Genomic DNA, 23,861 nt, shown 5'->3' with positions numbered 1-23,861 from the left:
CTCTAGAACTTCCTCGCTACAACTCGCATCCTTCACTGCTTCAAAAAAGCTTCTTAAATCGAATCGTTGTGGGCCAACCGCATTAGGCGCAATACGTCCAGTTTAGCGCCTGTGGCTCAGGAAAAGAAAAAAGAGTGTTGAACTCTCAAACCTGAGAGGTGGGCGCAGAGCGCTAAAGCGATAAGCGCTCGGTATGGCAATCTTGGTGCTCATGCTCCAAATTAGGCTTCACGCCATAACAATCTCCGACTTAGAGACTGATTTCACCCAACACCTGTCCTCCATATTTGCACCTTCATCTGTATCACTTTCATAGTCACGAACCGCGGCGTGGCTTACCCTCAGTCTCAATCTTTATAAAATCCTACCGAAGCCAAACATGGCTTCAGTTTCTCAATTGTTACCACCTTCCTTAACATATCCGCAGCACTTTGAATTGTATGTATCTACTCCAAGAACAACTAGTCATCTTCTAAGAGAGAGCAAATGAAATGATACTTCAACTAAATATATTTTGTCCTAGCATGAAAAAAAGCATTCTTAGTAAGATAGATCGCACTCATATTGTCACTATGAAGTTTTTCAATCTCCTGCTCCTTGCCTAATTCTACAATAAAACTCTTTAGTTGAATCATCTCCTTGCTAGCCTTAGTGATAGCAATATATTCGGCCTCCGTAGTTGAAAGTGCAACGATCTTCTTCAACCTGGAAACCCAACTCAGCGATATTTTCCTAATGTAAAAATATACTCTGTTGTACTTCTTCTACTATCCACATCTGCCAATTTTGAATCTATAAATTCTTGTAAACCAATCCACTGCACTTCCAGAGCAAAATGTCATGTTGATTATTCCCCTCAAGTACCTGAGAATCAACTTTACCGCCTCTCAATGTTGCATGTCTGGATTGCCCGTGTACTTGCTGACCACTCTCACTGGCATTGTGTACATCAAAATTCAAACTGCAAAAGCATACAAAGTTTTCTCCATCTATGTTTGCTCTGCTTCAGAGTTAGTTGATAGCTTCTTAGTACGTTTAAATTGACTACCACTGGCTTTACCTCACTCGTGTTCAACCTCTATAGGATTTTCTTAACATATTCTATCTGAGACTTCAGTGTTCCTACAATCCTATCACTGTTGATTCTCGTCCCAATAATTTTTCTAGTTGAACTTAAATCATTTATCTCAACCCCACTTGATAATTGTTCCTTTAAGTCCTTGATTTTCTCTATATCTACTTCTGCAATCAGTATGTCATCCACAAATAAAAAAATAAGATATAACAAATACTGAATTGTTTGATGAAGCAATTGTAGTCTGTCAGGCACATCAAGTACCCGCTATCTGACATAAACTTGTCAACCTCATGTACCACTATCTTGGGGTCTGTTCCAGCTATAGAGGCTCTTTTTCAACCTGCAAACCAAACCTTATTTGTCTGAAACCTTATAGCTCTATGGTTACACCATATATAATTTCTCCTCCAAATCTCATGTAAGAAAGTTGTTTTTTACATCCATGTACTCCAAATGTAGATCATTCACCGCTACCAAATTCAATACAACCCAGACAGTTATCACCTTCACCACTATGGAAAAGATCTATATATAATTCACTCATTCCTTCTGCTGGAAACCCTTCACAACAAGTTTTGTCTTGTAACGCTTGCTACCATTTGACTCCTCGTTTAGCCTGTAGACCCACTTGTTGCGTAGTGTTATTTTTGTCTTCTAGCAATACCATCAAGTCCCAAGTCTGATTTGACTTCAAAACTGCATTTCTTCATTTATGGCAAGCTCTTACTCCCTTGAATCTTCAACCTGAGTGGCCTCTTCAAAACACTCTGCTTCACTACTATCAGTTAATAACAAATAATGTAATGAAGGAGAATACCTCTAAACGGGTCATATCACTCTGCTGAATCTTATGAATTCAGTAGTAGTGATTGGAAAACTTCCAGTGCTCCTTCTGGTTGAGCAGTATTTCTTTCTCCAATCTCTCGATCACCAGTGTCTTCTATCTCAATATAGTTGGACTCTTTAGAAGTAGCTGACAGATTGTTCTGAGTTCTGATCCTATTTTTGCATATTCCCATTTCACTGCAAGTGATATCCCTGCTCCTGATGAATTTATGATTCTGGTAATCCCAGAACTTTCACCCAAACTCATCTGATTCATATCCAATAAAGGCGCATTTGACAGATTTCGAGTTAAGCTTGCTCCTGCAACCTGCATCAACATGCACATATGCAGAACACCTACATACTCTTAAATGAGGCAGATTTATCATTTTATCACTTCAGGCTTCTTCAAGTAAGCCTTCCTCCTAAGGTACTGATGGATCGCGATTAATCAAATAAAACCGGAGTGTTTACTACATCAGCCCAAAACTATTTTGGCAAGCTTGCATTCAACCTCATACTCCTAGCATGCTCCGTGATTGTTTTGTTCATGTGCTCAGTGAACTCATGCCTAACCCCCTCTGTAGCTTAGAAATTCATAAACTTTTGATCACGATGCTCGCCCATATTATCTAATCTTCATAGACTTCCACTTAAAGATTTAAATACATCAAATTTTTGCTTTAAGAAGTAAACCCCTACTTTGCTCATGTGTCATCAATAAATGTGACAAAATAGCAAAAACCTCCAATGGAATAAACTAGAGTAAGGCCCCACACATCAGTATGCACTAACTCCAATTTATTTGACTTCACCACAGACTCGCTTTTAAAGAAAAAGACATTCTTTTGCTTGTCACATATACAGTCTTCACAGAAATTCAGATTAACTGATTTCAAACCCTAAAGTTTATTTTTAGAAATTAGGGCCTTCATACTTTTCTTATTCATATGATTAAACCTACGATGCCACAAATTTGTATCCACCCTGATTCCAATCACATCAATGAAATCAGTCATTTCATTGATCAGGTAAAGAATGTCTTCAATGTTGCCCCGAGCTATCACTAGTGCTCCTTGGTAACCTTCCACGAATCACCCGTGAAAGTAGTCATAAGTCCTGACTTTGTCAGCTGGCTTACAGAAATGAGATTGGAACATGCAATAACAATAGTAAGCTTACAGACTATTCTATTTGACAACCTAATATCAACATCACCATTTCCTACAATACTGCAAGTGTTGTTATCTGCCAGATAAGCATTCCCTATATCACGCTAAGTGTAATTTTTAAATACATTTTTATTGAGCCATGCATGAAAAGAGAAACATGAATCTACTATCCAAAATTCAGTCCTGCCTAGTGATAACATCGGGAAGTCGTTTTGAATTTCACCAGTGGAGATATTTGTAGAGATTCATTTCCTATCCTCCACCTCCAGCTTTCTTTAGAGCTTTACAGTCTTTAAAATATCATCTCTTTTCGCAGTCCAGCATTCTTCTTTGTCATTTCCTCTACTTGACTTGAATTTTACTCTCCTAGACTTGGATCTACCTTTCTCAATATTCCTGTCCAAAATTTCTCTGCTATCAGCATTATACGCAGAACCTAAAGATTCTCCATTCATTATTTTTCTACGAACTTTTCATTTAGTATTAAACCCACAATGTCATCAAAGTTTAACTTTGTATTCCCAGAAAAATTACTCACCAAAGTGACCGGACCATTTCAGTTGTCTTATAATGAAGACAACTTCACCAGTGCTCTAACCTCATCCTCCAACTTAATCCACACAAAACACAACCAACTTGCCACAATGTTAAAATTATTCAGATGTTCTACCACTGAAATCTTTTCCACCATCTTCATGTTGAAGAACCTCTTTATTAGAAAAACTTTCTTTGAAACAGAAAGTTCTTCGTAACTCTTAGTCAGTGTCGTCATGAGATACACCGTGGTTTTCTCATTTACAATGTTGAATGAAGCAGACGAAGAAAGTGATAAACGGATCAAACCTAGTATTGTTCGATCTAACACTTCGCATTACTCCATGGTCATAAACTCAGGATTTTTGGTGATTCCTTGTAGTGACAAATATAACTTTTTTTGATACAGCAAATCCTCCACTTGCATCCTTCAGAATGTGAAGTTCATCTCATTGAATTCTCCACTTTGAACCTTGCTTCATTGATCATTGCTCCAACTCAAATCAAACCCCGCTCTGATATCAGTTTGTTTTTGGGAATGAACAACCTCCTTACTTTACTAAAGCTTAGGTTCAATCAGAAACTAAACTACACCATAAAATAGGATCTCACAGATTCGAGAAAACCGAAACAAAATCATGAACAGAAGCGCAACAAAGATAATCAAGAAAAAACGCACAAGAATTTAACATGAAAAAACCAGAAAACTAGAAAAAATCACGGTGTTACACCACCAAAAAATTTCCAATATAAACCAAAAAGTTTTATAAAAATTTCGCTCGGATTTCCTCTCTACAATTAAAGAAGCTTACATGGCCTCACTCCAGTTCTTCCCTCCTGATCGGACAAAAGAAACGCACGCAAAATTCTCCTCTCAAATGCTTCCCACCTTTGTCGAAAAAATGTCAAAGAAACTTGTGCTCTGGAACTTCCTCGCTAGAACTTGCATCCTTCATCGCCCGAGAAATGCTTCTTAAATTGAATCATCATGAACCAACTGCATCAGGCACATAAGCGCTCAGAACTAGGCACATTAGTGTCTGTGGCTCGAGAAGAAAAAAGGGCCTGGAACTCTCGAACCTGAGAGATGGGCGCATAAACACCTACAGTTGGGTGCAAGCACCCGACCTGTGCACAGAGGCACCGAGGTTGGGCACAAGGGCGCTAAGTGCTCGGTTTGGCAATCCTGGTGCTCGTTCTCCAAATCGGGCTCAACACCATAACAGGGGTTGACAACCAAACAAACAGAAATAAGAAATAGCAACAATGCGAGACACAAACTCAATAAGAGTTGAATCTAGGGACGATGATGGTTGTTGGCAACTGAACCAAAGCAGCTCCAACAAGGGGCGCCCGATTTGGGGTGTTGCAGCAACGGAGAATGTGTTAATGGAGGTTATGGAAGATGGCAGCAAGTGGAAAGTTCTGGAGGATGACAACAGGTGGGAAGGGATGGGGACAGGTTCTCGAGGCGGCGGCACATTGGAAGGGGAGGAGAGGTGGCTGGGAAGGTTGGAAAAGCCAAGGACAGCAAAACCATGCTATCTTGGATGGCTGTAGAAAGCATAAAAGCAGCTGGTGGCAACTAGAAGATAAAACACTACATGAAGAAAAAGCTAGAACAGCTATTCTGAGTGGTTGCAGCGAGAGAGGACGACGGTTGCAAAGAGAAGGATGCGCAGAAGGGAGTGTCGAGGATAATCACCACCTCAAAATGATACACAGTCGAAGCACCACTTGCCCTTGGATACAACCCTAGGAGAGAGAACTGGAGATGTTGGCGGTTGTCCCGACAGCAAACACAACAAAAACTAAACATGAAAGATCAAAAACACAAATAAATAACCCTAGAATAACTAGGAGTGGACCCCACTCCAATTAGACAGCAATCCCACGGCAGAAAGGTCAATCAGCCCTTAAATCTATGGTAATGAACCAGTTCACGAAACTGCGGTAGTCTCCCATGTCTAGTACTGTAGCAGCATTCGCAGAATCACATACATGCATGATAGCATTCCGTGCAGGAAACTCTCGCGTTCGCCTCGTGTCGGTCTCCCGGGGTTGGAAGAGCTTCAACCTCATTGGTCAAAGCTTCTATCGTCTCATAGTAATAAGGTCGACCACATTAAGGGTAGTGGAAATGTTGAAAGCTCTCGGCATATACAAAATGTAGATATTGTCACTCCAAAGCATATTTTGATAGAATAAGTATCTATCACCTCTTAGCACAACCTGAGCTAGAGCTGCACATAAAAATCTCGAGCAAATAAATCTATAGTGCTTCTCTCATTCCTCGTGCTCGACTAATTGTATCTGATAAACAAGTCTTTCAGGGGGAATCAATTCTGGAATGCAATTTACGGCAGGCTAGACCACACTAAAATATAACCACCGAGGAGAAGCTTCTTCCTCTCTTAAAGGGCCTAGATCTCACTGTAATATATTCTTTCCCACAAAACCTTAAACGATTTCCAACACCGTGGGTCATCCCTCCTGTCTGATAATCTGTCCATGGGTACACTGATTAACTGAATTTAATATTCAAATAACTCTATATAGTTTCCCAGAAGTAGCTCACAAGTTTCTCATCTTTAATATGTTAAACCTCCCTTAATATGAGCACTTCAAGTGGTAGACTATATAACTGAAAATTTTCAAATTCTCTTTATCTGAGGTTGCTCTGTCTAATAACAGCTTCTCAAACTCAAGGCCCTTCTGGACATTCAATGAAAGTCATGTTGATGCTCCTCTTAATGCCTGCAAAAAGATAGCTTGATGCATCACAACCTCATACTATGCATGAGCGTTCATTATCTCAGACTCACTTCCTTCCAAGGACAATTACTGTTAATCTCGTTGGGGTCTCTCATGGGCACAGCTTGAATTACATGCATCTCTCTCATTAGAAAGCAGTTAGTACTCCTCATTTGTGTCTTCATTTTTTTTGTGTCTAATATGTCATCAGCAATTTCTTCAACTGCTCCATACTCAGTGAATTAGACCGAACTCTTGTTTGGGCAATCTAATATATTGTGCCCAAAATCATGGCACTTGACGCATTTATTGGCTAAGCCAAATCTGGGAATGTTGGTTGGCTTCACTTGTGCTCTATTCTAAATTAGTTTCTCCTCAGGCAAGGTTGGGTTGAATGTTCCATTAGGTGTATTATGATTGTTTGATCCAATGATTGAACTATATCTATAAGATAAGGCAATCATCTGGTAAGGTTGTCTCTCTACTTCGAAAGCTAGGGCTTGAATTCCCTATCTGTAATGAAATAGTAGGTACTGGGATTGTATCTCTCTCATCATCTTCAACCAGATAGTAACTTCACTCTTCCTTTCTCGTTGTTGAAGAATCATCAAGTTCTCCCGCCATTGAGATGCAGTCTTCCATAACTTATTGGTGGCTAATTTCACCATTTCATCCAGTAGACCATCTTGATACTCAAAGACATGTTCAAAGGTCTAGAGCCACTCAATCTCGTCCGGATTAATGTCGTCGTCAAAATATGACAAATCTACATTTACTTCAAAATCGTGGCTTCTCTAATATTTCATGTCAAACCTTCGGGTAGTGGTACTTCATCTCTAGAATCTAATAGAGTTTGTGTGACCCCTCTGGATGGTTTCCTCTCGAAGACGGCAAGCCTCTATTGCAGTTGGAATACTTCCTTATAAGGTTCTTAGACATCTCTTTGTCGATTTATCGTGACACTATGTAAATTTCTCCCGATCAGTTTTCCGGCAATTATCTCCTTAGTAGCGTGATTAGGGCTTGGGTTTGAATAGATGTAGAGTGGGAAAGAAAATTTTGGGTGGCCGGTTTGGAAAATTCAACAAGGGTGTGGGGGATTTCGATAACCCTAGGATATGACTATGGTTACGCTAGCTCTGATACCGAATCATAACGAAATTAACCAAATAAGAACATCAATACAAATTTTATTACTGAAATCAAATAGGGGTTTACAACCAAACAAAACAAAAATAGGAAAAAACAACAACATGACACACAAACTCAACGAAAGTTAGATCCAGGAGTAGTGATGGTGGTAGGCGAGGGTTTAGGACAATGGTGGGGTGATGCACGAGGTGGTTGGCAAACAGAAAAATGGCAGGTAATGGATTCCATTAGTCTGGGCTGCAAGCAAACAACGAGAGTCAATGTGGGAGTATGTTCAGAGCGATGACAGCAAGAATGTGACTGGAACGGAGCAGCAGACAGCAAGGGGATCCGGTTTGGGGTGTTGGCAACAAGGAAGATTGTGCTAGTGGAGATTTTGGACAATGGCAACAAATGTAAAGGGGTAGGGCGCAGATTCTGGATGATGGCAGCACGTTTGAAGGGGAGCGGTAGCTGGAAAGCTGCAAAAAGAATGGACAGCTACTACTTGTTGTCCTGGATGGCGGAAACAAGCAGAAGAGCAGTTGGCGGTGTCTGGAAGATAGAAAACTGCAGAAAGAAACACCCAGGACAGCTGTTCCAGGCGGTTACAGCAAGGAGGGAGGACGGCGGCTGCAAAGGGTAAGATACAAGCAAGAGAACGTCAAGGATAATCACAAACTCGGAATGAGATATAGTCGGAGTACTACTCGCCCTTGAAAACAGCACCAGGAAAGAGAATTGGAGATGTTGACCGTTGCCCGTTGTCCCAATAGACAACACAACCAAAACTAAATCTAAAACATCAGAAACATAAATATATAATCCTAGGATAACTAGTAGTGGCCCCACTCCAATTGGGCAGCAATCCCATAGATAGAAAGATCAGTCAACCCTCAAAGTTGTGGTAATGAACCGGTCAAAGCAGCGCGGCAATCTCCCATTTCTGGTACTATAGCAACATTTGCAGAATAACACGCATGTGTGATAGTATCCCGTGCGGTAAACCCTCGTGTAAGCTCCGCATCATGGCCATCCCCTTTCTTTCTCATTCCTTCTACATTTTTTTGAGAGAGTAATTTAGAGAATATTAAATTATCTGTGCAATTTGACTTTCAGGTAATAAGTTTTAATATATCAAAAAATGAAATCAAAAATTAGATAACATACATCTCCCTTGATGTAAATACTGTTAATGACAATCCGAGCAGTCCCCATCAGAGGTTTTGCCAATTTGGCCAGCAACAATACACTCATCTCGTTAGTGTCCCACTCAAAATCTAAGCGCATGACATTCTGTGAAAAAAATGAAGTTCAATGTTTGGTCAGTATGACAACATAAAATAAAATTTTAAAAAGATTAGTACAACAAACCCTCAAATGAACAGAAAAAATTTCACTGCTTCAAAAAAATTGGAAATGGTGCTACGATGCAGGTCTTGGGTCGGTGAAACAACAAAATAAAGAATAGGGAGTGATGCACGGACATCAACAGCTAAAATTTCAGTATTTCAAAGTACATTGGCGGAGGGCGTTCGATGCAGGTCAAAGAACAAGGGAGCATCAAGTTGAAAATTATCAAATTTGAAGATTGTAGAAAACTTTATTTCATTTAAAAAGTGCTAAAAAGCGGCATTTTACACCAATGCATTTTTTAAAAACACTTCAGTACCAACATAAACTTTTAGCCAAGGGAATTTCTAATGAAGGAAATAGAAAATAATAAGAAAAAATAAAAGTATGTTTTAAAGATCAATTTTATAACAAGCAATTGATAGAAGAACAAAAACGGAAATCAACAAGAAATGCCAAAAAAAAAAGGGAAGAAAAATATTTTTAAGGCAAAATAAAGATATCATGGAGAATAGGCATAATTGGCCTGCATAAATTGAAGCTGTTATGAAAAACGTAGAGAAAAATGGAGATTCGTTAGAAAAATCAAAATGGGAAGACCACTTTGACATTATCATTGAAAAGCTGCTGACATAATATATTCAGCAGAAAAATATCAAGTTCATGTCATCTGAATCCAAAAAAGGTTTAAAAATAATATGATGATAATTAAAGAGATCGATTCAAATCTAGCAACATGTCTTCACTCGGTATGCTCTCATTAGAATCGGAAAGATGTTGTGAATTATGATCTATAATGTCTTCACCAACAGGAGATTCGTTAGAAAAATCAAAATGGGAAGACCACTTTGACATTATCATTGAAAAGCTGCTGACATAATATATTCAGCAGAAAAATATCAAGTTCATGTCATCTGAATCCAAAAAAGGTTTAAAAATAATATGATGATAATTAAAGAGATCGATTCAAAATCACAAACCAATTGCAACTCTGACATGAATTTGTGAATGACATCCATATTGGGAGGGCCCACAAAATTTTTTCAGCATAAATGGAATTGAATGAACAAGTAAACTCAGAGGCCTCAGCATCAACGAAACCTGCTGGTAAGCATGAGAATTTTCAGATTGAAGAAAAACCAGCAAGGGTTGCATGTAATCCAAACTGGACAGACCACCCATCACAGTAGCAAAAGAGTAAAAGCTAAGCAAAAGGAGGAAAAAACTAGGAGTTTCTCGAAGTGACCAGAACAGGGGCAACAAAGGTGGATTAGAGTAGACTGCCAAAATCATAAGAGCCGCCAATGAGAGAGATGGCTAAGCAGGAGAAAAAAGCAGAGAGGCCAGACGAGGATGACAACAGCCATAAGTGGCATGTACAGCCACAGGATGCTGCATGACACGCATCCCAGAAAGTGACAATGGAGAAGAAGCCAAATGGGAGAACAAGCCAACAAGGCCGGATGAGGATGAGGACAATCCGAAAAGCTACAATCAATGGAAGAAAAAGAAAGGACAAGGTTAAATAAGGATTTCACGCATCTTACACTATTTTTAAGAGAAACCAATCTTTAAAATCATAAATATCCATCAAAACAATTAAACCATCTTGCATTGACAGTTGACATCAACTGAAGACAAAGAAAAGTATATTATCACAAATGCCAAATTAGTAAGCAGAAAGCAAACCTGTTCACCCACAGTAACCCAGTGCACCCCATTTTGCCCCAAATTTGGAGGGCATGAACCAAGTGAGAACTCCTGTAACTCTAGCTTTTCCTGTATGAAAAATAACAGCCTTAGTATTTTGGATTCCTTATCATGAGCTGCAGATTCAAACTAACTATGAGACTTACAATGAGTTTTGGTTTTCGTTCTTTCAACCGACTCTGCAAATTCAACATTTAATTTTGTCACTGACGTAAATGAAATTTCATATATTTTACTATTACACTACCAACAAGTACAACAAGTTAGGCTGTACCAAGACTGCAAATTGCCAATAAGATAAGTGGCAGAGATGATTAAATATAGTCTTGTATGAATATAAATGATGAAAAGGGATAACTATATTTGATTAAGAGTCAACGTTGTAAGATATTTGCTACATTTTACTACACCCAACAAGTACAGTAGATTTCCTTGTATCTTGGCTACGAAGTATTACCAATAACATCAGTGGCATAGATGATTAAAATTTCGTCTTGTATGAATATGAATCTTCAAAACAAAAAATATATATCTTTTTCTTAATACAAAGCTTGTCAATTATATGGAGGGGAATTGGGCATCTAGCTTTAATCATATTGAAACAATTTGTTAAATTTTTCATGTGGTAACAGCAAGCCGTGTACATTCTCTTTAAAATCAGCACACAATTCAAATAAATTTAATGTGAAAAATTCTAGATTAGATACAAATGTGAATATAAGCAAAATATTACTCTATACGCAAAAATATATATATTTTTAATGGGAGTTTACCTTTTTAATTTAAAGGGTGAATCAACCTGAAAAATCAAACTGAAACATGAACCATTAATCAAGGAATCAAATCAAATTAAAACCTTTCTTAGTTGAAACACTCAAATCCAAATGAATATCGACAGGTCTGTTATTCATTTCTATGATTATGCTCTCGGGTACCAACTTCAATAATCAATACATCATGCAAATAAAAAAGGATACCGATAAACAATCTTAATTAAAGTAATTTGATTCCCCAATATGTTAATAAGAGGCATTTTTTGAACAGAAACAGTAACATGGGTAACAAGGCTCACCTCTGCCATTGAGGAAAACTTAAGTGACAATTTTGGTTCCATATAGTTGGGCCAAACTTCCATCAAGAGCTTGTTCAGCCACGCACAGGGTTCTAATGGCGTTACAGGCTGCAATATTTTTATCTTAGAAATAAGTAAGACATTGATTGACCTAGAAAAAATTGTACAAAATTAAACAAACAATGATTATACCGTTGAGTGCAGTATGAGATGTTTCCATCTTCTATTCATCCCTTCTATAAGTAGCTGCCGTCGGAAACTCCCATACTAAGCACAAAATAAAATAACTCATGACTACTTTTGATGGTAATGAGAAACTACTTCTCCTTACTAATAATTCGAGAATTTAAACTTAAATATTATCATTTAACAGCATTCTACCCGTATGATATAGATTAGATTGCTTTTGTGCTTCATGCATTACAATTAAGCTGTTAAATGATAAGATGTTATGGTAGGACAACAAAATCGCCCTATTAAGCACCCTATACACAGGAAACGGCATGGGAATAAAAAAGAGTATGAAGGTTAGAATAAATTAAAGCAAAAGACGTGAAATTTAGGTCACCTTAATGTAGACATTATTTAAGTCACATCACCAATGAAGGAAATGTTCGTAAATTTCTACATGGCATGGCAAACAAAAATCCAATTCTTTACAGAAGAAATCAATATTTAACAGGCTTGTGGCGCTGAATAGAGGAGACGCGACAAGAATCGGGATAAAGAAGAGGTTCTGTCTGAGCCTACAAACATGAAACATTGTGTATACAGATCAGCAATTGGCTGTTCAAGCAACAATGGATGTTGCCTTCCTTGTTAAACTCGGACTAGCTAAAGCTCGAGAAGACATAAGTTGTTGTAGAAAATGAACTTTGGGAGGAAAATTCTCTTTTTCATTATTCACATGTAAGGTACATATATAGGGAGACTAGCTAAAGCTCTAGAAGACACAAGTTGTTGTAGAAAATAAACTTTGGGAGGAAAATTCTATTTTTCATTATTCACATGTAAGGTACATATATGGGGAACCAGTCCCTCCTAACCTACAAACTTACCATATATATCTAATCTAAATTTGGAAATGAAATAATTCTGAAATAAACATAAAGAGAAATAAATGGAAAGAGAATAAAACTAATCAAGGGGTTCCCAAAGTTGCCTCTAACTAGATTCCCCAAGACCTATGAGATGGTTGGTCGGCCCACGTTCCTGGCTTTCCACACTCCCCCTCAAGTTGGATCGTAGAAGTTGTAGAACCAAGCTTGATATTGAATTTTGAGAAGGTGAATAAAGGACCATTGGCGAAGACATCAGCAACTTGTTGGTGTGTCGGGATGTAGCTTGGTTGTATAGTTCTATCCTTTTCATAGATAATGTGTCTATCAATTTCAATGTGATTGGTCCTATTAAGATGCACAATATTCTTGACAATACAAATGGCTTCTTGATTGTCACAAAATATCTGTATAGATCTATTTGAGGTATGCCCTAATTGCCTTAAAAAATTATGAATTCAAATCCCTTCAGAGATTTCCAAGGTGACTGCCCTATACTCGGACTCTACACTTCTTCTAGGAATAATAGTTTGCTTCATACTTCTACATGCAACCAAATTTCCCCATACATTGGAGCAGTAACCTGCGGTGGACCTTCTGTCAATAAGTTACCCAGCCCAACTTGCATCAGTGCAGACTTGTACATCTTTATTTCTGATTTTCTCACAAATTAATCCATAACAAGGAGTCTTCTCGAAAAACCTCAGAATCATGACACCATCTCCAAATGCTCTTCATTTGGGTTATTTATGTGTTGGCTCATAATAGTGACAGAGTATGTAATATCTAGCCTAGTATATGACAGGTAGATGAGTTTTCCTACCAATCTTTGGTATTTTCTCTTATCTGTAAATATATTTTCATCTTCCCTATTAAACTTCTTGTTGGGATCTATTTGAGTATCAACAAATTTGCATCTAATCATCTATCTCCTTTAGTATATCTAAGATGTATTTACTCTGTGATAATAATGTCTTTCTTAGAACTTGTTACCTCCATACTAAGAAAATAACTCATGGTTCTTAGATCATTAAGTTCAAATTCAGTAGCAAATACTTCTTTGATTTTAAGAATTTCTCTTTCATCGCCACTAATAAGAATCAGACACACATATACGATCAGTGCAGCAATCTTAACTCCCTGAGTATGTTTTATCAACAATGTATAATCAACTTAACTTTGAAAATATCCATTAAATCTTATAGTTTTAGTAAACCTTTCATAACATGCCTCTTGTAATTGATTAAGCTCATAGAGAGAATTCCTGAGTTAGCATACTAGGTGTTTGTTAGAATTATTCTCAAGTCCTGGTGATATCTTCATGTACATTTTTCTCCCATATCTCCATATAGAAAGGCATTTTTTATATCAAGTAGATGCAATCCACATTCCCTGTTAGTTGTTACTGAAGTGAAACTCTAATATTGTTTAGTTTGGCAAATGATGTGAGGGTCTCCTGATAGTCAATCTCATAGGCTTGAGTGAAAACTTTTACAATAAATGGCTTTGAATCTCACATTGCCCCCATCAGCTTTGCATTTGAAGCTGAACATCAATTTGCATCAAATTGGATTCTTATTCTAAGAGTTTAGTTAGAATACATGTGTTATTATGCTTTAGTGCTCAAATCTCCTTTTTAATTGCTTTCCTCCATTCTAAATTTTCAAGAGCTTCATGAATGAATTTAGGAATCTATACACTATCAATGTTAGGTATAAATGCTCTATAAGATGAGGATTATTTCTTTTAAGCTACAAACTCTTGAATTGGGTATCTAGTACAGTTTCCCTTGTCATCAGCACCAGTAGAGGAAGAGGATAACTCATGAGTACTAAGCCTTACCATAAATTTCAGGTGAATGTGAATTCAAGTTTTGGTATGAGAAATTTTGTCTTTGTAAGTTGTCCTCCACCTGTTCAAAGTTTTTACACAAACTAGGTTCTTTGTTATGGACTTCAGGTTGGGTTGGTTGGACATCCACAACTAGGATATGTTGGTCAGGTCAAAGAGGAGTGGGTTGTGAGGAGGTATAGGTGCGATCAAGTGCATCCCGAAATTGGTGTCATTTGCACTCTCCCCCTGAACGTTAATTTGGAATAGAATGATTAATTTTCAAAAAATGTGACATCGATGGAGTTGTAATATTTTCTGCTAACATGTAACATTTATACCTTTTTGTTTCAGGCATGACTGCAAAAAATACACTTGATAGATTTAAAAATCAAGTTTTATGTGATCTGGGAAATTGATATAAATAAAGGATAAACACCCAAAAATTTTAAGTTTTACGATAGAAGAAAAAGCTTTGATGTGAGGATAGGTATCCATCAAAATATGAGGTGGCATTTTGAAGTTAAGTAATATTTTCTGATAACAGGTAACATTTATTCCCTTTGTGTTTCAGGCATACCTACAAAAAATATTGTTCGTGAGTTCACACAACGAGGGAGAAACCTATGTAAGGAGGGTAAAGGAAGAGAAAGGACGTGTTCTACGGGCTTGAAGTATATTTCCTTGCAATGATCCTTCGACGGAACAATAGAGAAAATGATCTAATCAGCAAGAAAGAATAAGAGATGAGGCAAGAAAAGCCAACCCAGATATACAATGTGAGATTTTCCAAAAATGCCTATCAGAGAGAGAGTGTGTGTGTGATAGAGCCTCTGAGAAAGAGTCCCCCTCGCTCTCTTTATACATGTTCAAAAAAATATTAAATTATGAACTGTGAGGTCTCGATGAAAAAATTGCAACTTGAATGTCAGGCAGCTCATAAATGAAAATGTGGCATAAGTCAACCATTGATAATGGTCTTGACTTTTGCATTCCGTCAATTTCAACAATCACTGGTGAGGCGGGCTAGATGGATGAGTATGATAGGTTAATCCGTCAGGTCAATCCGATAACTCATTTTGCCAAGTCAATCCAGCGGGTCAATCTACTAAGTCAATGCGGCAGTTGATGGAGGACAGTTGGCATCTCAATGAGTAATGTCGGTTTGCCACCTTGTTGAGATGTTGAGTTTGGAAGCACCCACACAGTCTCACAAGAAAGCGGCGTAGCTATGCCAGATTGGCCCAGGTATGCCAGCCAAAAGTTATCAAGTCTGAGAGATAATCTAGAACTGTTGTTACAATACTCAGAGCAATAAATGCCCTAAATATTAGTCTTAATCTAAAACGCTCTCCCATTATCCAGAGGGATAATAACCATAAAATTTTGTTATAATAATTTCCTTTTATATAATGAAAGACGCAGATATAACTTCTGAAATGTAAAAAAACAATTTAGGTTATTTTGGCACCATCCTAACTTCCTATCTACCATTTTGAACTGGAGATAGTCTAATGCAATCCACATTCCTTGTTAGTTGTTACTGAAGCGAGAACTCTAATAGTGTTTAGTTTGGCAATTGATGTGAGGGCCTCCTGATAGTCAATCTCATAGGCTTGAGTGAAAACTTTTACAATAAATGGCTTTGAATCTCACATTGCCCCCATCAGCTTTGCATTTGAAGCTGAACATCAATTTGCATCAAATTGGCTTCTTATTCTAAGAGAGTTTAGTTAGAATACATGTGTTATTATGCTTTAGTGCTCAAATCTCCTTTTTAATTGCTTTCCTCCATTCTAAATTTTCAAGAGCTTCATGAATGAATTTAGGAATCTATACACTATCAATGTTAGGTATAAATGCTCTATAAGATGAGGATAATTTCTTTTAAGCTACGAACTCTTGAATTGCGTATCTAGTACAATTTCCCTTATCATCAACACCAGTAGAGGAAGAGGATAACTCATGAGTACTACTCCTTACCATAAATTTCAGGTGAATGTGAATTCAAGTTTTGGTCTGAGAAATTTTGTATTTGTAAGTTGTCTTCCACCTGTTCAAAATTTTTACACAAACTAGGTTCTTTGTTATAGACTTCAGGTTGGGTTGTTTGGACATCCACAACTAGGATATGTTGGTCAGGTGAAAGAGGAGTGGGTTGTGAGGAGGTATAGGTGAGATCAAGTGCATCCCGAAATTGGTGTTCATTTGTACTCTCCCCCTTAACGTTAATTTGGAATAGAATTATTAATTTTCAAAAAATGTGACATCGATGGAGTTGTAATATTTGATAACAGGTAACATTTATACCTTTTTGTTTCAGGCATGCCTGCAAAAAATACACTTGATAGATTTATGATCAAGTTTTATGTGATCTGAGAAATTGATATAAATAAAGGATAAACACCCAAAAATTTTAAGTTCTACGATAGAAGAGAAAGCTTTGATGTGAGGATATGTATCCATCAAAATATGAGGTGGCGTTTTGAAGTTTAAGTAATATTTTCTGATAACAGGTAACATTTATTCCCTTTGTGTTTCAGGTATACCTACAAAAAATACACTTGATAGATTTATGATTAAGTGTTATGTGATCTGGAAAATTGATATAAATAAAGGATAAACACCCAAATACAGTAGAAGAGAAAGCTTTGATGTGAGTATAGGTATCCATCAAAATATGAGGTGGTGTTTTGAAGTTAAGTATCATATGAGGACTTCAATTGATAAGGCATATTGTAGAAAAACGTGCTTCCTCCCAAAAATATTTTGAAAACTGCTGAGAAATTATAATTAAGCAGGATACCTCAAGAAGATGTATATTCTTTCTCTCAGTTATCTCATTTTGTTTTGGGGCGTCAATATATAAACTCATATGGATGATTCCATTTTTGAAAGATTGAATCCAAGAATAGAGTTGAAATATTCATTTGCATTATCAGTTATGATCTGAATTTTGTATCGAAATTGAGTTTAAATCATGTCGTGGAAGGTTTGAAAGATTTGCGCAGTTTCAAATATTTATATTGATTTATTAAAAATTTAACTAGCATGCATATTGTTTTCTTTTTCCATTACTTTACTAAAATTTAGAAGTATGAGTATTCACTAATTTATTTTTTGTTGCAGCTATTTTAAACTAAATTTTCCGGTTAATTTAATTGATTAAGAGATGAGCGATAAATAAAAAAATATTTATAAAAAAGCGGACAATCAGTAATGAGGTAAATTTTATTTTAATGCTTTAGTTTAATTTAATTAGTAGCTTTATAATTTTGTTAATTACTATTTATACAAAATGGACATCAAAATTTTAATTCACACTATCCGATCATTTGTGTCTGTCTTAGTTAATTCCAAGCCTCAGACTGGATCCTAACATCTCCGACTACTGTGTCCTGCAACACCAACCACGCATGCCTAATCAGGCATTATGGTAAGTCCTTGCACTCCCAATGCAACGTTGTGTACAAGATAGTTAGGAGGCTGTCGAAATTTTGTCTAAACGCCTCTTACAAAAAAATTGAATTGAATTTATTTGCACTAAAATAAAATCAAAAAAATAAGTTTTAAAATGTAAATTAATGACAAAATCAATGCTTAAATTACTATATAAGTCATCTCAAAAGAATGTAACATAATATAAACAAAAATGCATTAGACTTACATGAGATTCACTGTCTCATCAACGAACACAAATGCAACCTATAACAAACTCACGGCTCGCTATCGAGCATAAATGTGATGCTTCAGTGAATATTTGGATTGTTAATCCTTATACTAAGAACTGAGAAGAACGAGAATTTAATACCTAATAAATATGCCAGGTGTCTAGTAACTTGTTTGTAATCAATAATGAACATAACATATCAGATTTATAGGAGACTTTCAATGAACGCAATAGCTTATATATGAGTACAAACGAAATTTCACAAAACATTTAATTTTCAATAATTCACATACCAGATGCATTCCTTTAAATATATAACAAGATCTTAGAATGCCTTAAATGCCACCAAATAAGCACCACAACCGCAAGCGGATAGAGGATGATATTTGGATGGTTCGAAGTAAGGCTATGCACATATTGAAAACCTTACAAAAATCAGTCAAATTTGGATAATTTCAAGTCTTATAAGTGCTTCATAAGGAAATATTTGCTTTAAATTGTGTCTCAAAAGCCGCGTAATGTCTCAAAAATTGTGTGAAGTTCTACAGAGTGTCCAATATATAAATCTAACTTGCCCGTATATGCTCCGATCAATATGCTAAATACTCAATCATAAAGTTTGTGAATATTACGCAGGCTTACATGAAATAAACTCAAAACTTGTAATGTGCTCTAACAAGCTTGCTAAACACTTAAAATGCATCGTCCAAGAATATTACATGATTTAAATATAAGAGTAAACTGAAATATAGTCTCAACTAGCGTGCAAATGCTCAAGGTTTTATAAAATCTCTCCTCCAAAAATTAGATCTAAAATGTTAAGTTCTATGCTCTCGAGTTGGCCACCTTATCTACAAGACGAGATCAACAAGTCACGTATATTCAATTTCACCCTCTTTCTAATGCTAGGGTTAATGAGACAGTGAGCTAATTAGTTAGTTTAATCCTCCCCCATATAAGTGTCAAAGTTAACAGGATTTGTTTTTCTATAAATATTCAAATAACTAAATTTAATCAAATAAAAAATATAAGCATTTCAATTAAATCTCCGGTGATTGTCATCTAGAAAGTGAACCTTAATAGAGGGGGTTTATTTATAAAATTAAAATTTTATGATATAAGAATCTAACAATATTATTTAAATGAAATACATCACATAAAATCTAATAGCAATATATATCCACCCTCCACAACGGTTTGTCGAGGGTGATAAATTTATAATCAACATAAACTTCTAAAGTGTCAAAGTCGTATTAAGTAATATTAATATATTCACAGTGTGGAATCTTTTTAGAACGTTGGGCCTCATATTGTTCGTGAGTTCACACAACGAGAGAGAAACCTATGTAAGGAGGGCAAAGGAAGAGAAAGGACGTGTTCTACAGGCTTGAAATATATTTCCTTGCAATGATCCTTCCATGGAACAATAGAGAAGATGATCTAATCAACAAGAAAGAATAAGAGATGAGGCAAGAAAAGCCAACCCAGATATACAATGTGAGATTTTCCAAAAATGCCTATCAGAGAGAGAGTGTGTGTGTGATAGAGCCTCTGAGAAAGAGTCCCCCTCGCTCTCTTTATACATGTTCAAAAAAATATTAAATTATGAACTGTGAGGTCTCGATGAAAAAATTGCAACTTGAATGTCAGGCAGCTCATAAATGAAAATGTGGCATAAGTCAACCATTGATAATGGTCTTGACTTTTGCATTCCGTCAATTTCAACAATCACTGGTGAGGCGGGCTAGATGGATGAGTATGATAGGTTAATCCGTCAGGTCAATCCGATAGCTCATTTTGCCAAGTCAATCCAACAGGTCAATCCACTAGGTCAATGCGGCAGTTGATGCAGGACAACTGGCATCTCAACGAGTAATGTCGGTTTGCCACCTTGTTGAGATGTTGAGTTGGAAGCACCCACATAGTCTCACAAGGATGCGGCGTAGCTATGCCAGATTGGCCCAGGTATGCCAGACAAAAGTTATTAAGTCTGAGAGATAATCTAGAATTGTTGTTACAATACTCGGAGCAATAAATGCCCTACTTATTAGTCTTAATCTAAAAGGCTCTCCCATTATCCAGAGGGATAATAACCATAAATTTTGTTATAATAATTTCCTTTTATGTAATGAAAGACACAGATATAACTTCTGAAATTTAAGAAAACAATTTAGGTTATTTTGGCACCATCCTAAACTTCCTATCTACCATTTTGAACTGGAGATAGTCTCGTTCCTCATAAAGACTATATTTTAAGAAGAAAACTTGATGGCATGAGAAAAGTAACTGAGCATTGCAAGCATATCAAGCTAGACATGCCTGAGTTAATAAGAAAAAAAAAGAATTAATTAGATGACGACAAATACAATTTTGAACCATCTCAAGTTTAATGAAGCAAAAATGGGTAAATCCGCTGAATCCCCTAATAGAACGATGTGAACCTCTACAAAATACAAAAAGTCCTAATTGATGTGAAAAGGTGAGTTAATACATCATAAAAACAACAATCCATTTGCCATATAAAGCTATCCTCTAAAAAAAGAAATTAATTAAAGCAACTAAAATCCAGCCCACCTCAATAGTAGCCCAGACGGCAAACGCCATGGGAATCCAATTAGAGAAGGGAACCAGCCATCGTTCAATAGCCCATGCGAAAAACCCTAACGGTATCAAGAAGGGCAGCAGCGGCTTCTCTTCAATTACATGGTTTAAAAACTCCACTGCCTCCTTGGCATACAGATTTTTCAGCCGCCGTCTGTCCATCTCCACCTCTTTGCCCTCTGGTTCTCTCTCTCTCTTCCAACGCGCTCAAACCTCTTCTAATCCATGAGAAATGAACAAGACATCAAATTCTAGAAGAAGGCCCACCATCTTCCAGCGCACCCAAAACTCATCTGCTCCACGGGCAAGCAGCAAAAAATCAAATTCTAGAAGACGGAGAAATAATTGATGGAGAGGAGTCCTGGGATGAACAGGGAAAAGGAATGGATCAAAGAAGATGGCACTCTAGGACCAGCGACTCTGTACCCGAAATCGAGGTCAACAGCATAACTAGTTTGACGAACTAAAAGCCATTATTGAATAAGGTAATCCTGACTTGACCTGAACAAATTTGGACGAAGTCCACAGCTGTGGGAGCATTGGCTCCCACGCCGCCGACGATAATAAACTAAAAATACCTGGCTCATTTACATATAAACCATCAAATTCCTCTGTATTTACATATTTAACTTCTAAATTTTCTATTTTATAAACTTGTCGTTCAAATAATTCATTTCAAATAAAAAAAAACACTATTTTAATTTTTGAAAAGTGAAATACACATTTTCATTTATAGAAAAGAAGCATGTATATAACAAATTAAGTTTATGTTTTAGAGATGTAAATCATATGATTGAGTAGTATGTATGTAAATCCTTCAAAATAAATTGTTATAAATGTAAATCATTTAAATATAAAATATTATTGTTACGCGACTAACAAATTTTCACCATTCGACACGAATCTCGATGCAATATTTTGAACAATAAACATTCAAACTTCAAGTAAAAGTCATCCAGAGTTTCGATTTCAGCAAACTTACGATCAAACTGGCTGGTTCGATGAGATCGACCTAATGATATCAAAGTTAGTCCAATTCGAGTCAAATCAAGCACGAATCAAGTCATTAAACCGCTCTTGGAAGATCTCAGGACATATTGGGAAGTTCAAACATGTGTCAAAGTTGGCAAGTTTATAGTCAAATCGAGCGTCTCGACAAGACAAATCCAATGAGTCCAAGACTGCATAATTCCTATATTGTTATGACACTCAAATGTCCATTAAACGTCGTCTAATTGGAGGAAGCTCTCTGAACCGTCCAATCAAAAATGATTAATATTTATGCACTAATGACACCAAAAACACTATAAATAGACCCCTACCCCTCTCATGAGGGAAAAGCTGAGGCTTGAGAAAAAAGTTGAGGCTTTGAGAAGCAGCGCAAGTTCAACATCATCTATGTCATTTTCGATCACCGTCAACCACCACCAACCGTCGACAACCACCACTGACCTGCAACGACCACCGCTGATCACCGCTGACATTCGTTGACCACCGCTGACCGTCATTAGCTGTCATTGACCACCACCGACCTCTGTCGACCACCGCTGACCAAACTCCATCAGTCGATGTTGTTACTTGGAAAATCTAGTAATCATTTCCCGTCTGTGGGATAAGGGGTCTCTGTAATCATCAACATATAATTGATTTTTATAACTGGACCAGGCCCCATGGTTTTTTTCCCTTTACTGGTTTTCCACTTGCAAACTTCTGGTGTCATCACATGTTGTTTTCATTTCTTCTGAGTGTGTGTTAAATCATCGTGCAACGCTAAAACAATAATCCATTACTCATTTACCACGAATTTTCTGGCATGCATCAGTTTGGTGTCTTCTGTGGGAAATGAAGTCCCGTTCGGCATTTTCTTCAACTCTAAGGGCCCGTTTGGGGCAGTTTATAAGTGCGGCGGCGTTTTTGAAAACGCCGCTGCACCGTTTGTTTTCAGCGTTTGCACAGCTTATTTTATAATCTCGTTTTGAATTTAGAGAAAAGCTGGTCGCGGGTCGATACCCGCGATCAGTGTTTGAAACGCGCGATTGGGGAATATTTTACGCGCACACGCTTATCCTCTTACCCTAAAACCTTATCCGCTCGCCTCCGCCTCCAGCTTCGCTCTTCCTCGGGCCGAAGTACCTCTCTATCGCCGTCGACTCTCCGGTCTTCCTCCGCCGCTCCGCCGAAGACCAGCGCTTCCTCCGCCGAAGACCCGCGCTTCCTCCGCCGACTCTCTGGTCTTCCTCCGCTCCACCGAAGCTGCCATATGCCAGGAGTAAAGCGGAGAAGCTTCCTTGCTTCCTCAATAAAGCGGAAAACTCCCAAATCATGTTGTTAGAATAAATAGGTTGCCACAATGGAAATTTTTTTATTTGTTAAAGAAGATATGCGACAAGGTGTTAAACCAGCAGGACTTAGCAGCCTTCTGAAAAAACTCCTGTATTTTAACTCAGTTTTAGTGAAGGATAAATCTGAATATATTAAGTAAAGATAATTCTGCAAATTAATACAAAGATATATAATCAAAGATTCTCATTTTTGTTTGATATTGATGCTTGTAGATTTTTACTCTTTCAATGCATTGGTGTTGAAGGAGCTTCGGCAGCCCATACCTATAAGGGGGTATATAAGGGCGTACAGGATTTCTCCCATATTTGTTTGATATCGGTGCTTGCAGTTGTTGTTTCGATGATATATTTACATTTTTAACATCTAAACAAGTGCTTATATTGGTCTCAAGGAATATTTTATATTGGTCTCAAAGAATATATTGTCTTCCCTGATATATTTACATTTTTAACATCTAAACTTAAGTGCTTATATTGGTCTCAAAAAATATATTGGCTTCCAAATATATTGGCTTCCATGAACATCTAAACTTTAGTGCTTATATTGACTTCATAATCTCCAAATTGAAATAATTTTGGTCATAATCTCCAAATTGAAAGAATTTTGGTCGAATGAGAAAGATAAATTCTGGATTTGAAGGATATGAGTCATCTCCTCTTCGTTCTTCTCGGATCACAAGAACAGGATCAGTTTTGACTTGGAGATTTTGAAGTCATCATAGCAAGTCATC

At 37.0% G+C, this 23,861-nt stretch overlaps 1 protein-coding gene across 1 annotated transcript in view; it reads right to left on the bottom strand.

The window, feature by feature from the left end:
- The window catches only part of LOC110033317 (synaptotagmin-5), a 75,616-nt gene extending 54,284 nt beyond the window's left edge, over positions 1-21,332 (bottom strand). The window contains exons 1-6 of the mRNA XM_020737248.1: positions 20,762-21,332; positions 11,822-11,896; positions 11,630-11,737; positions 10,704-10,736; positions 10,537-10,626; positions 8,665-8,790 (exon numbers count right to left, since the gene is read on the bottom strand). Coding sequence (XP_020592907.1) covers positions 8,665-8,790; positions 10,537-10,626; positions 10,704-10,736; positions 11,630-11,737; positions 11,822-11,896; positions 20,762-20,950 — 621 coding nt within the window. The 5' untranslated portion in view covers positions 20,951-21,332. The remainder of the gene's footprint in view (positions 1-8,664; positions 8,791-10,536; positions 10,627-10,703; positions 10,737-11,629; positions 11,738-11,821; positions 11,897-20,761) is intronic.
- Between the last annotated feature and the right edge of the window lie 2,529 nt (positions 21,333-23,861).

This window comes from Phalaenopsis equestris, unplaced genomic scaffold, assembly GCF_001263595.1.
Source record: "Phalaenopsis equestris unplaced genomic scaffold, ASM126359v1 Scaffold001135, whole genome shotgun sequence".
Lineage (NCBI taxonomy): Eukaryota > Viridiplantae > Streptophyta > Magnoliopsida > Asparagales > Orchidaceae > Phalaenopsis > Phalaenopsis equestris.
Note: the sequence above shows the minus strand (reverse complement) of the source record. Positions and strands in the feature narration are given on the sequence as shown.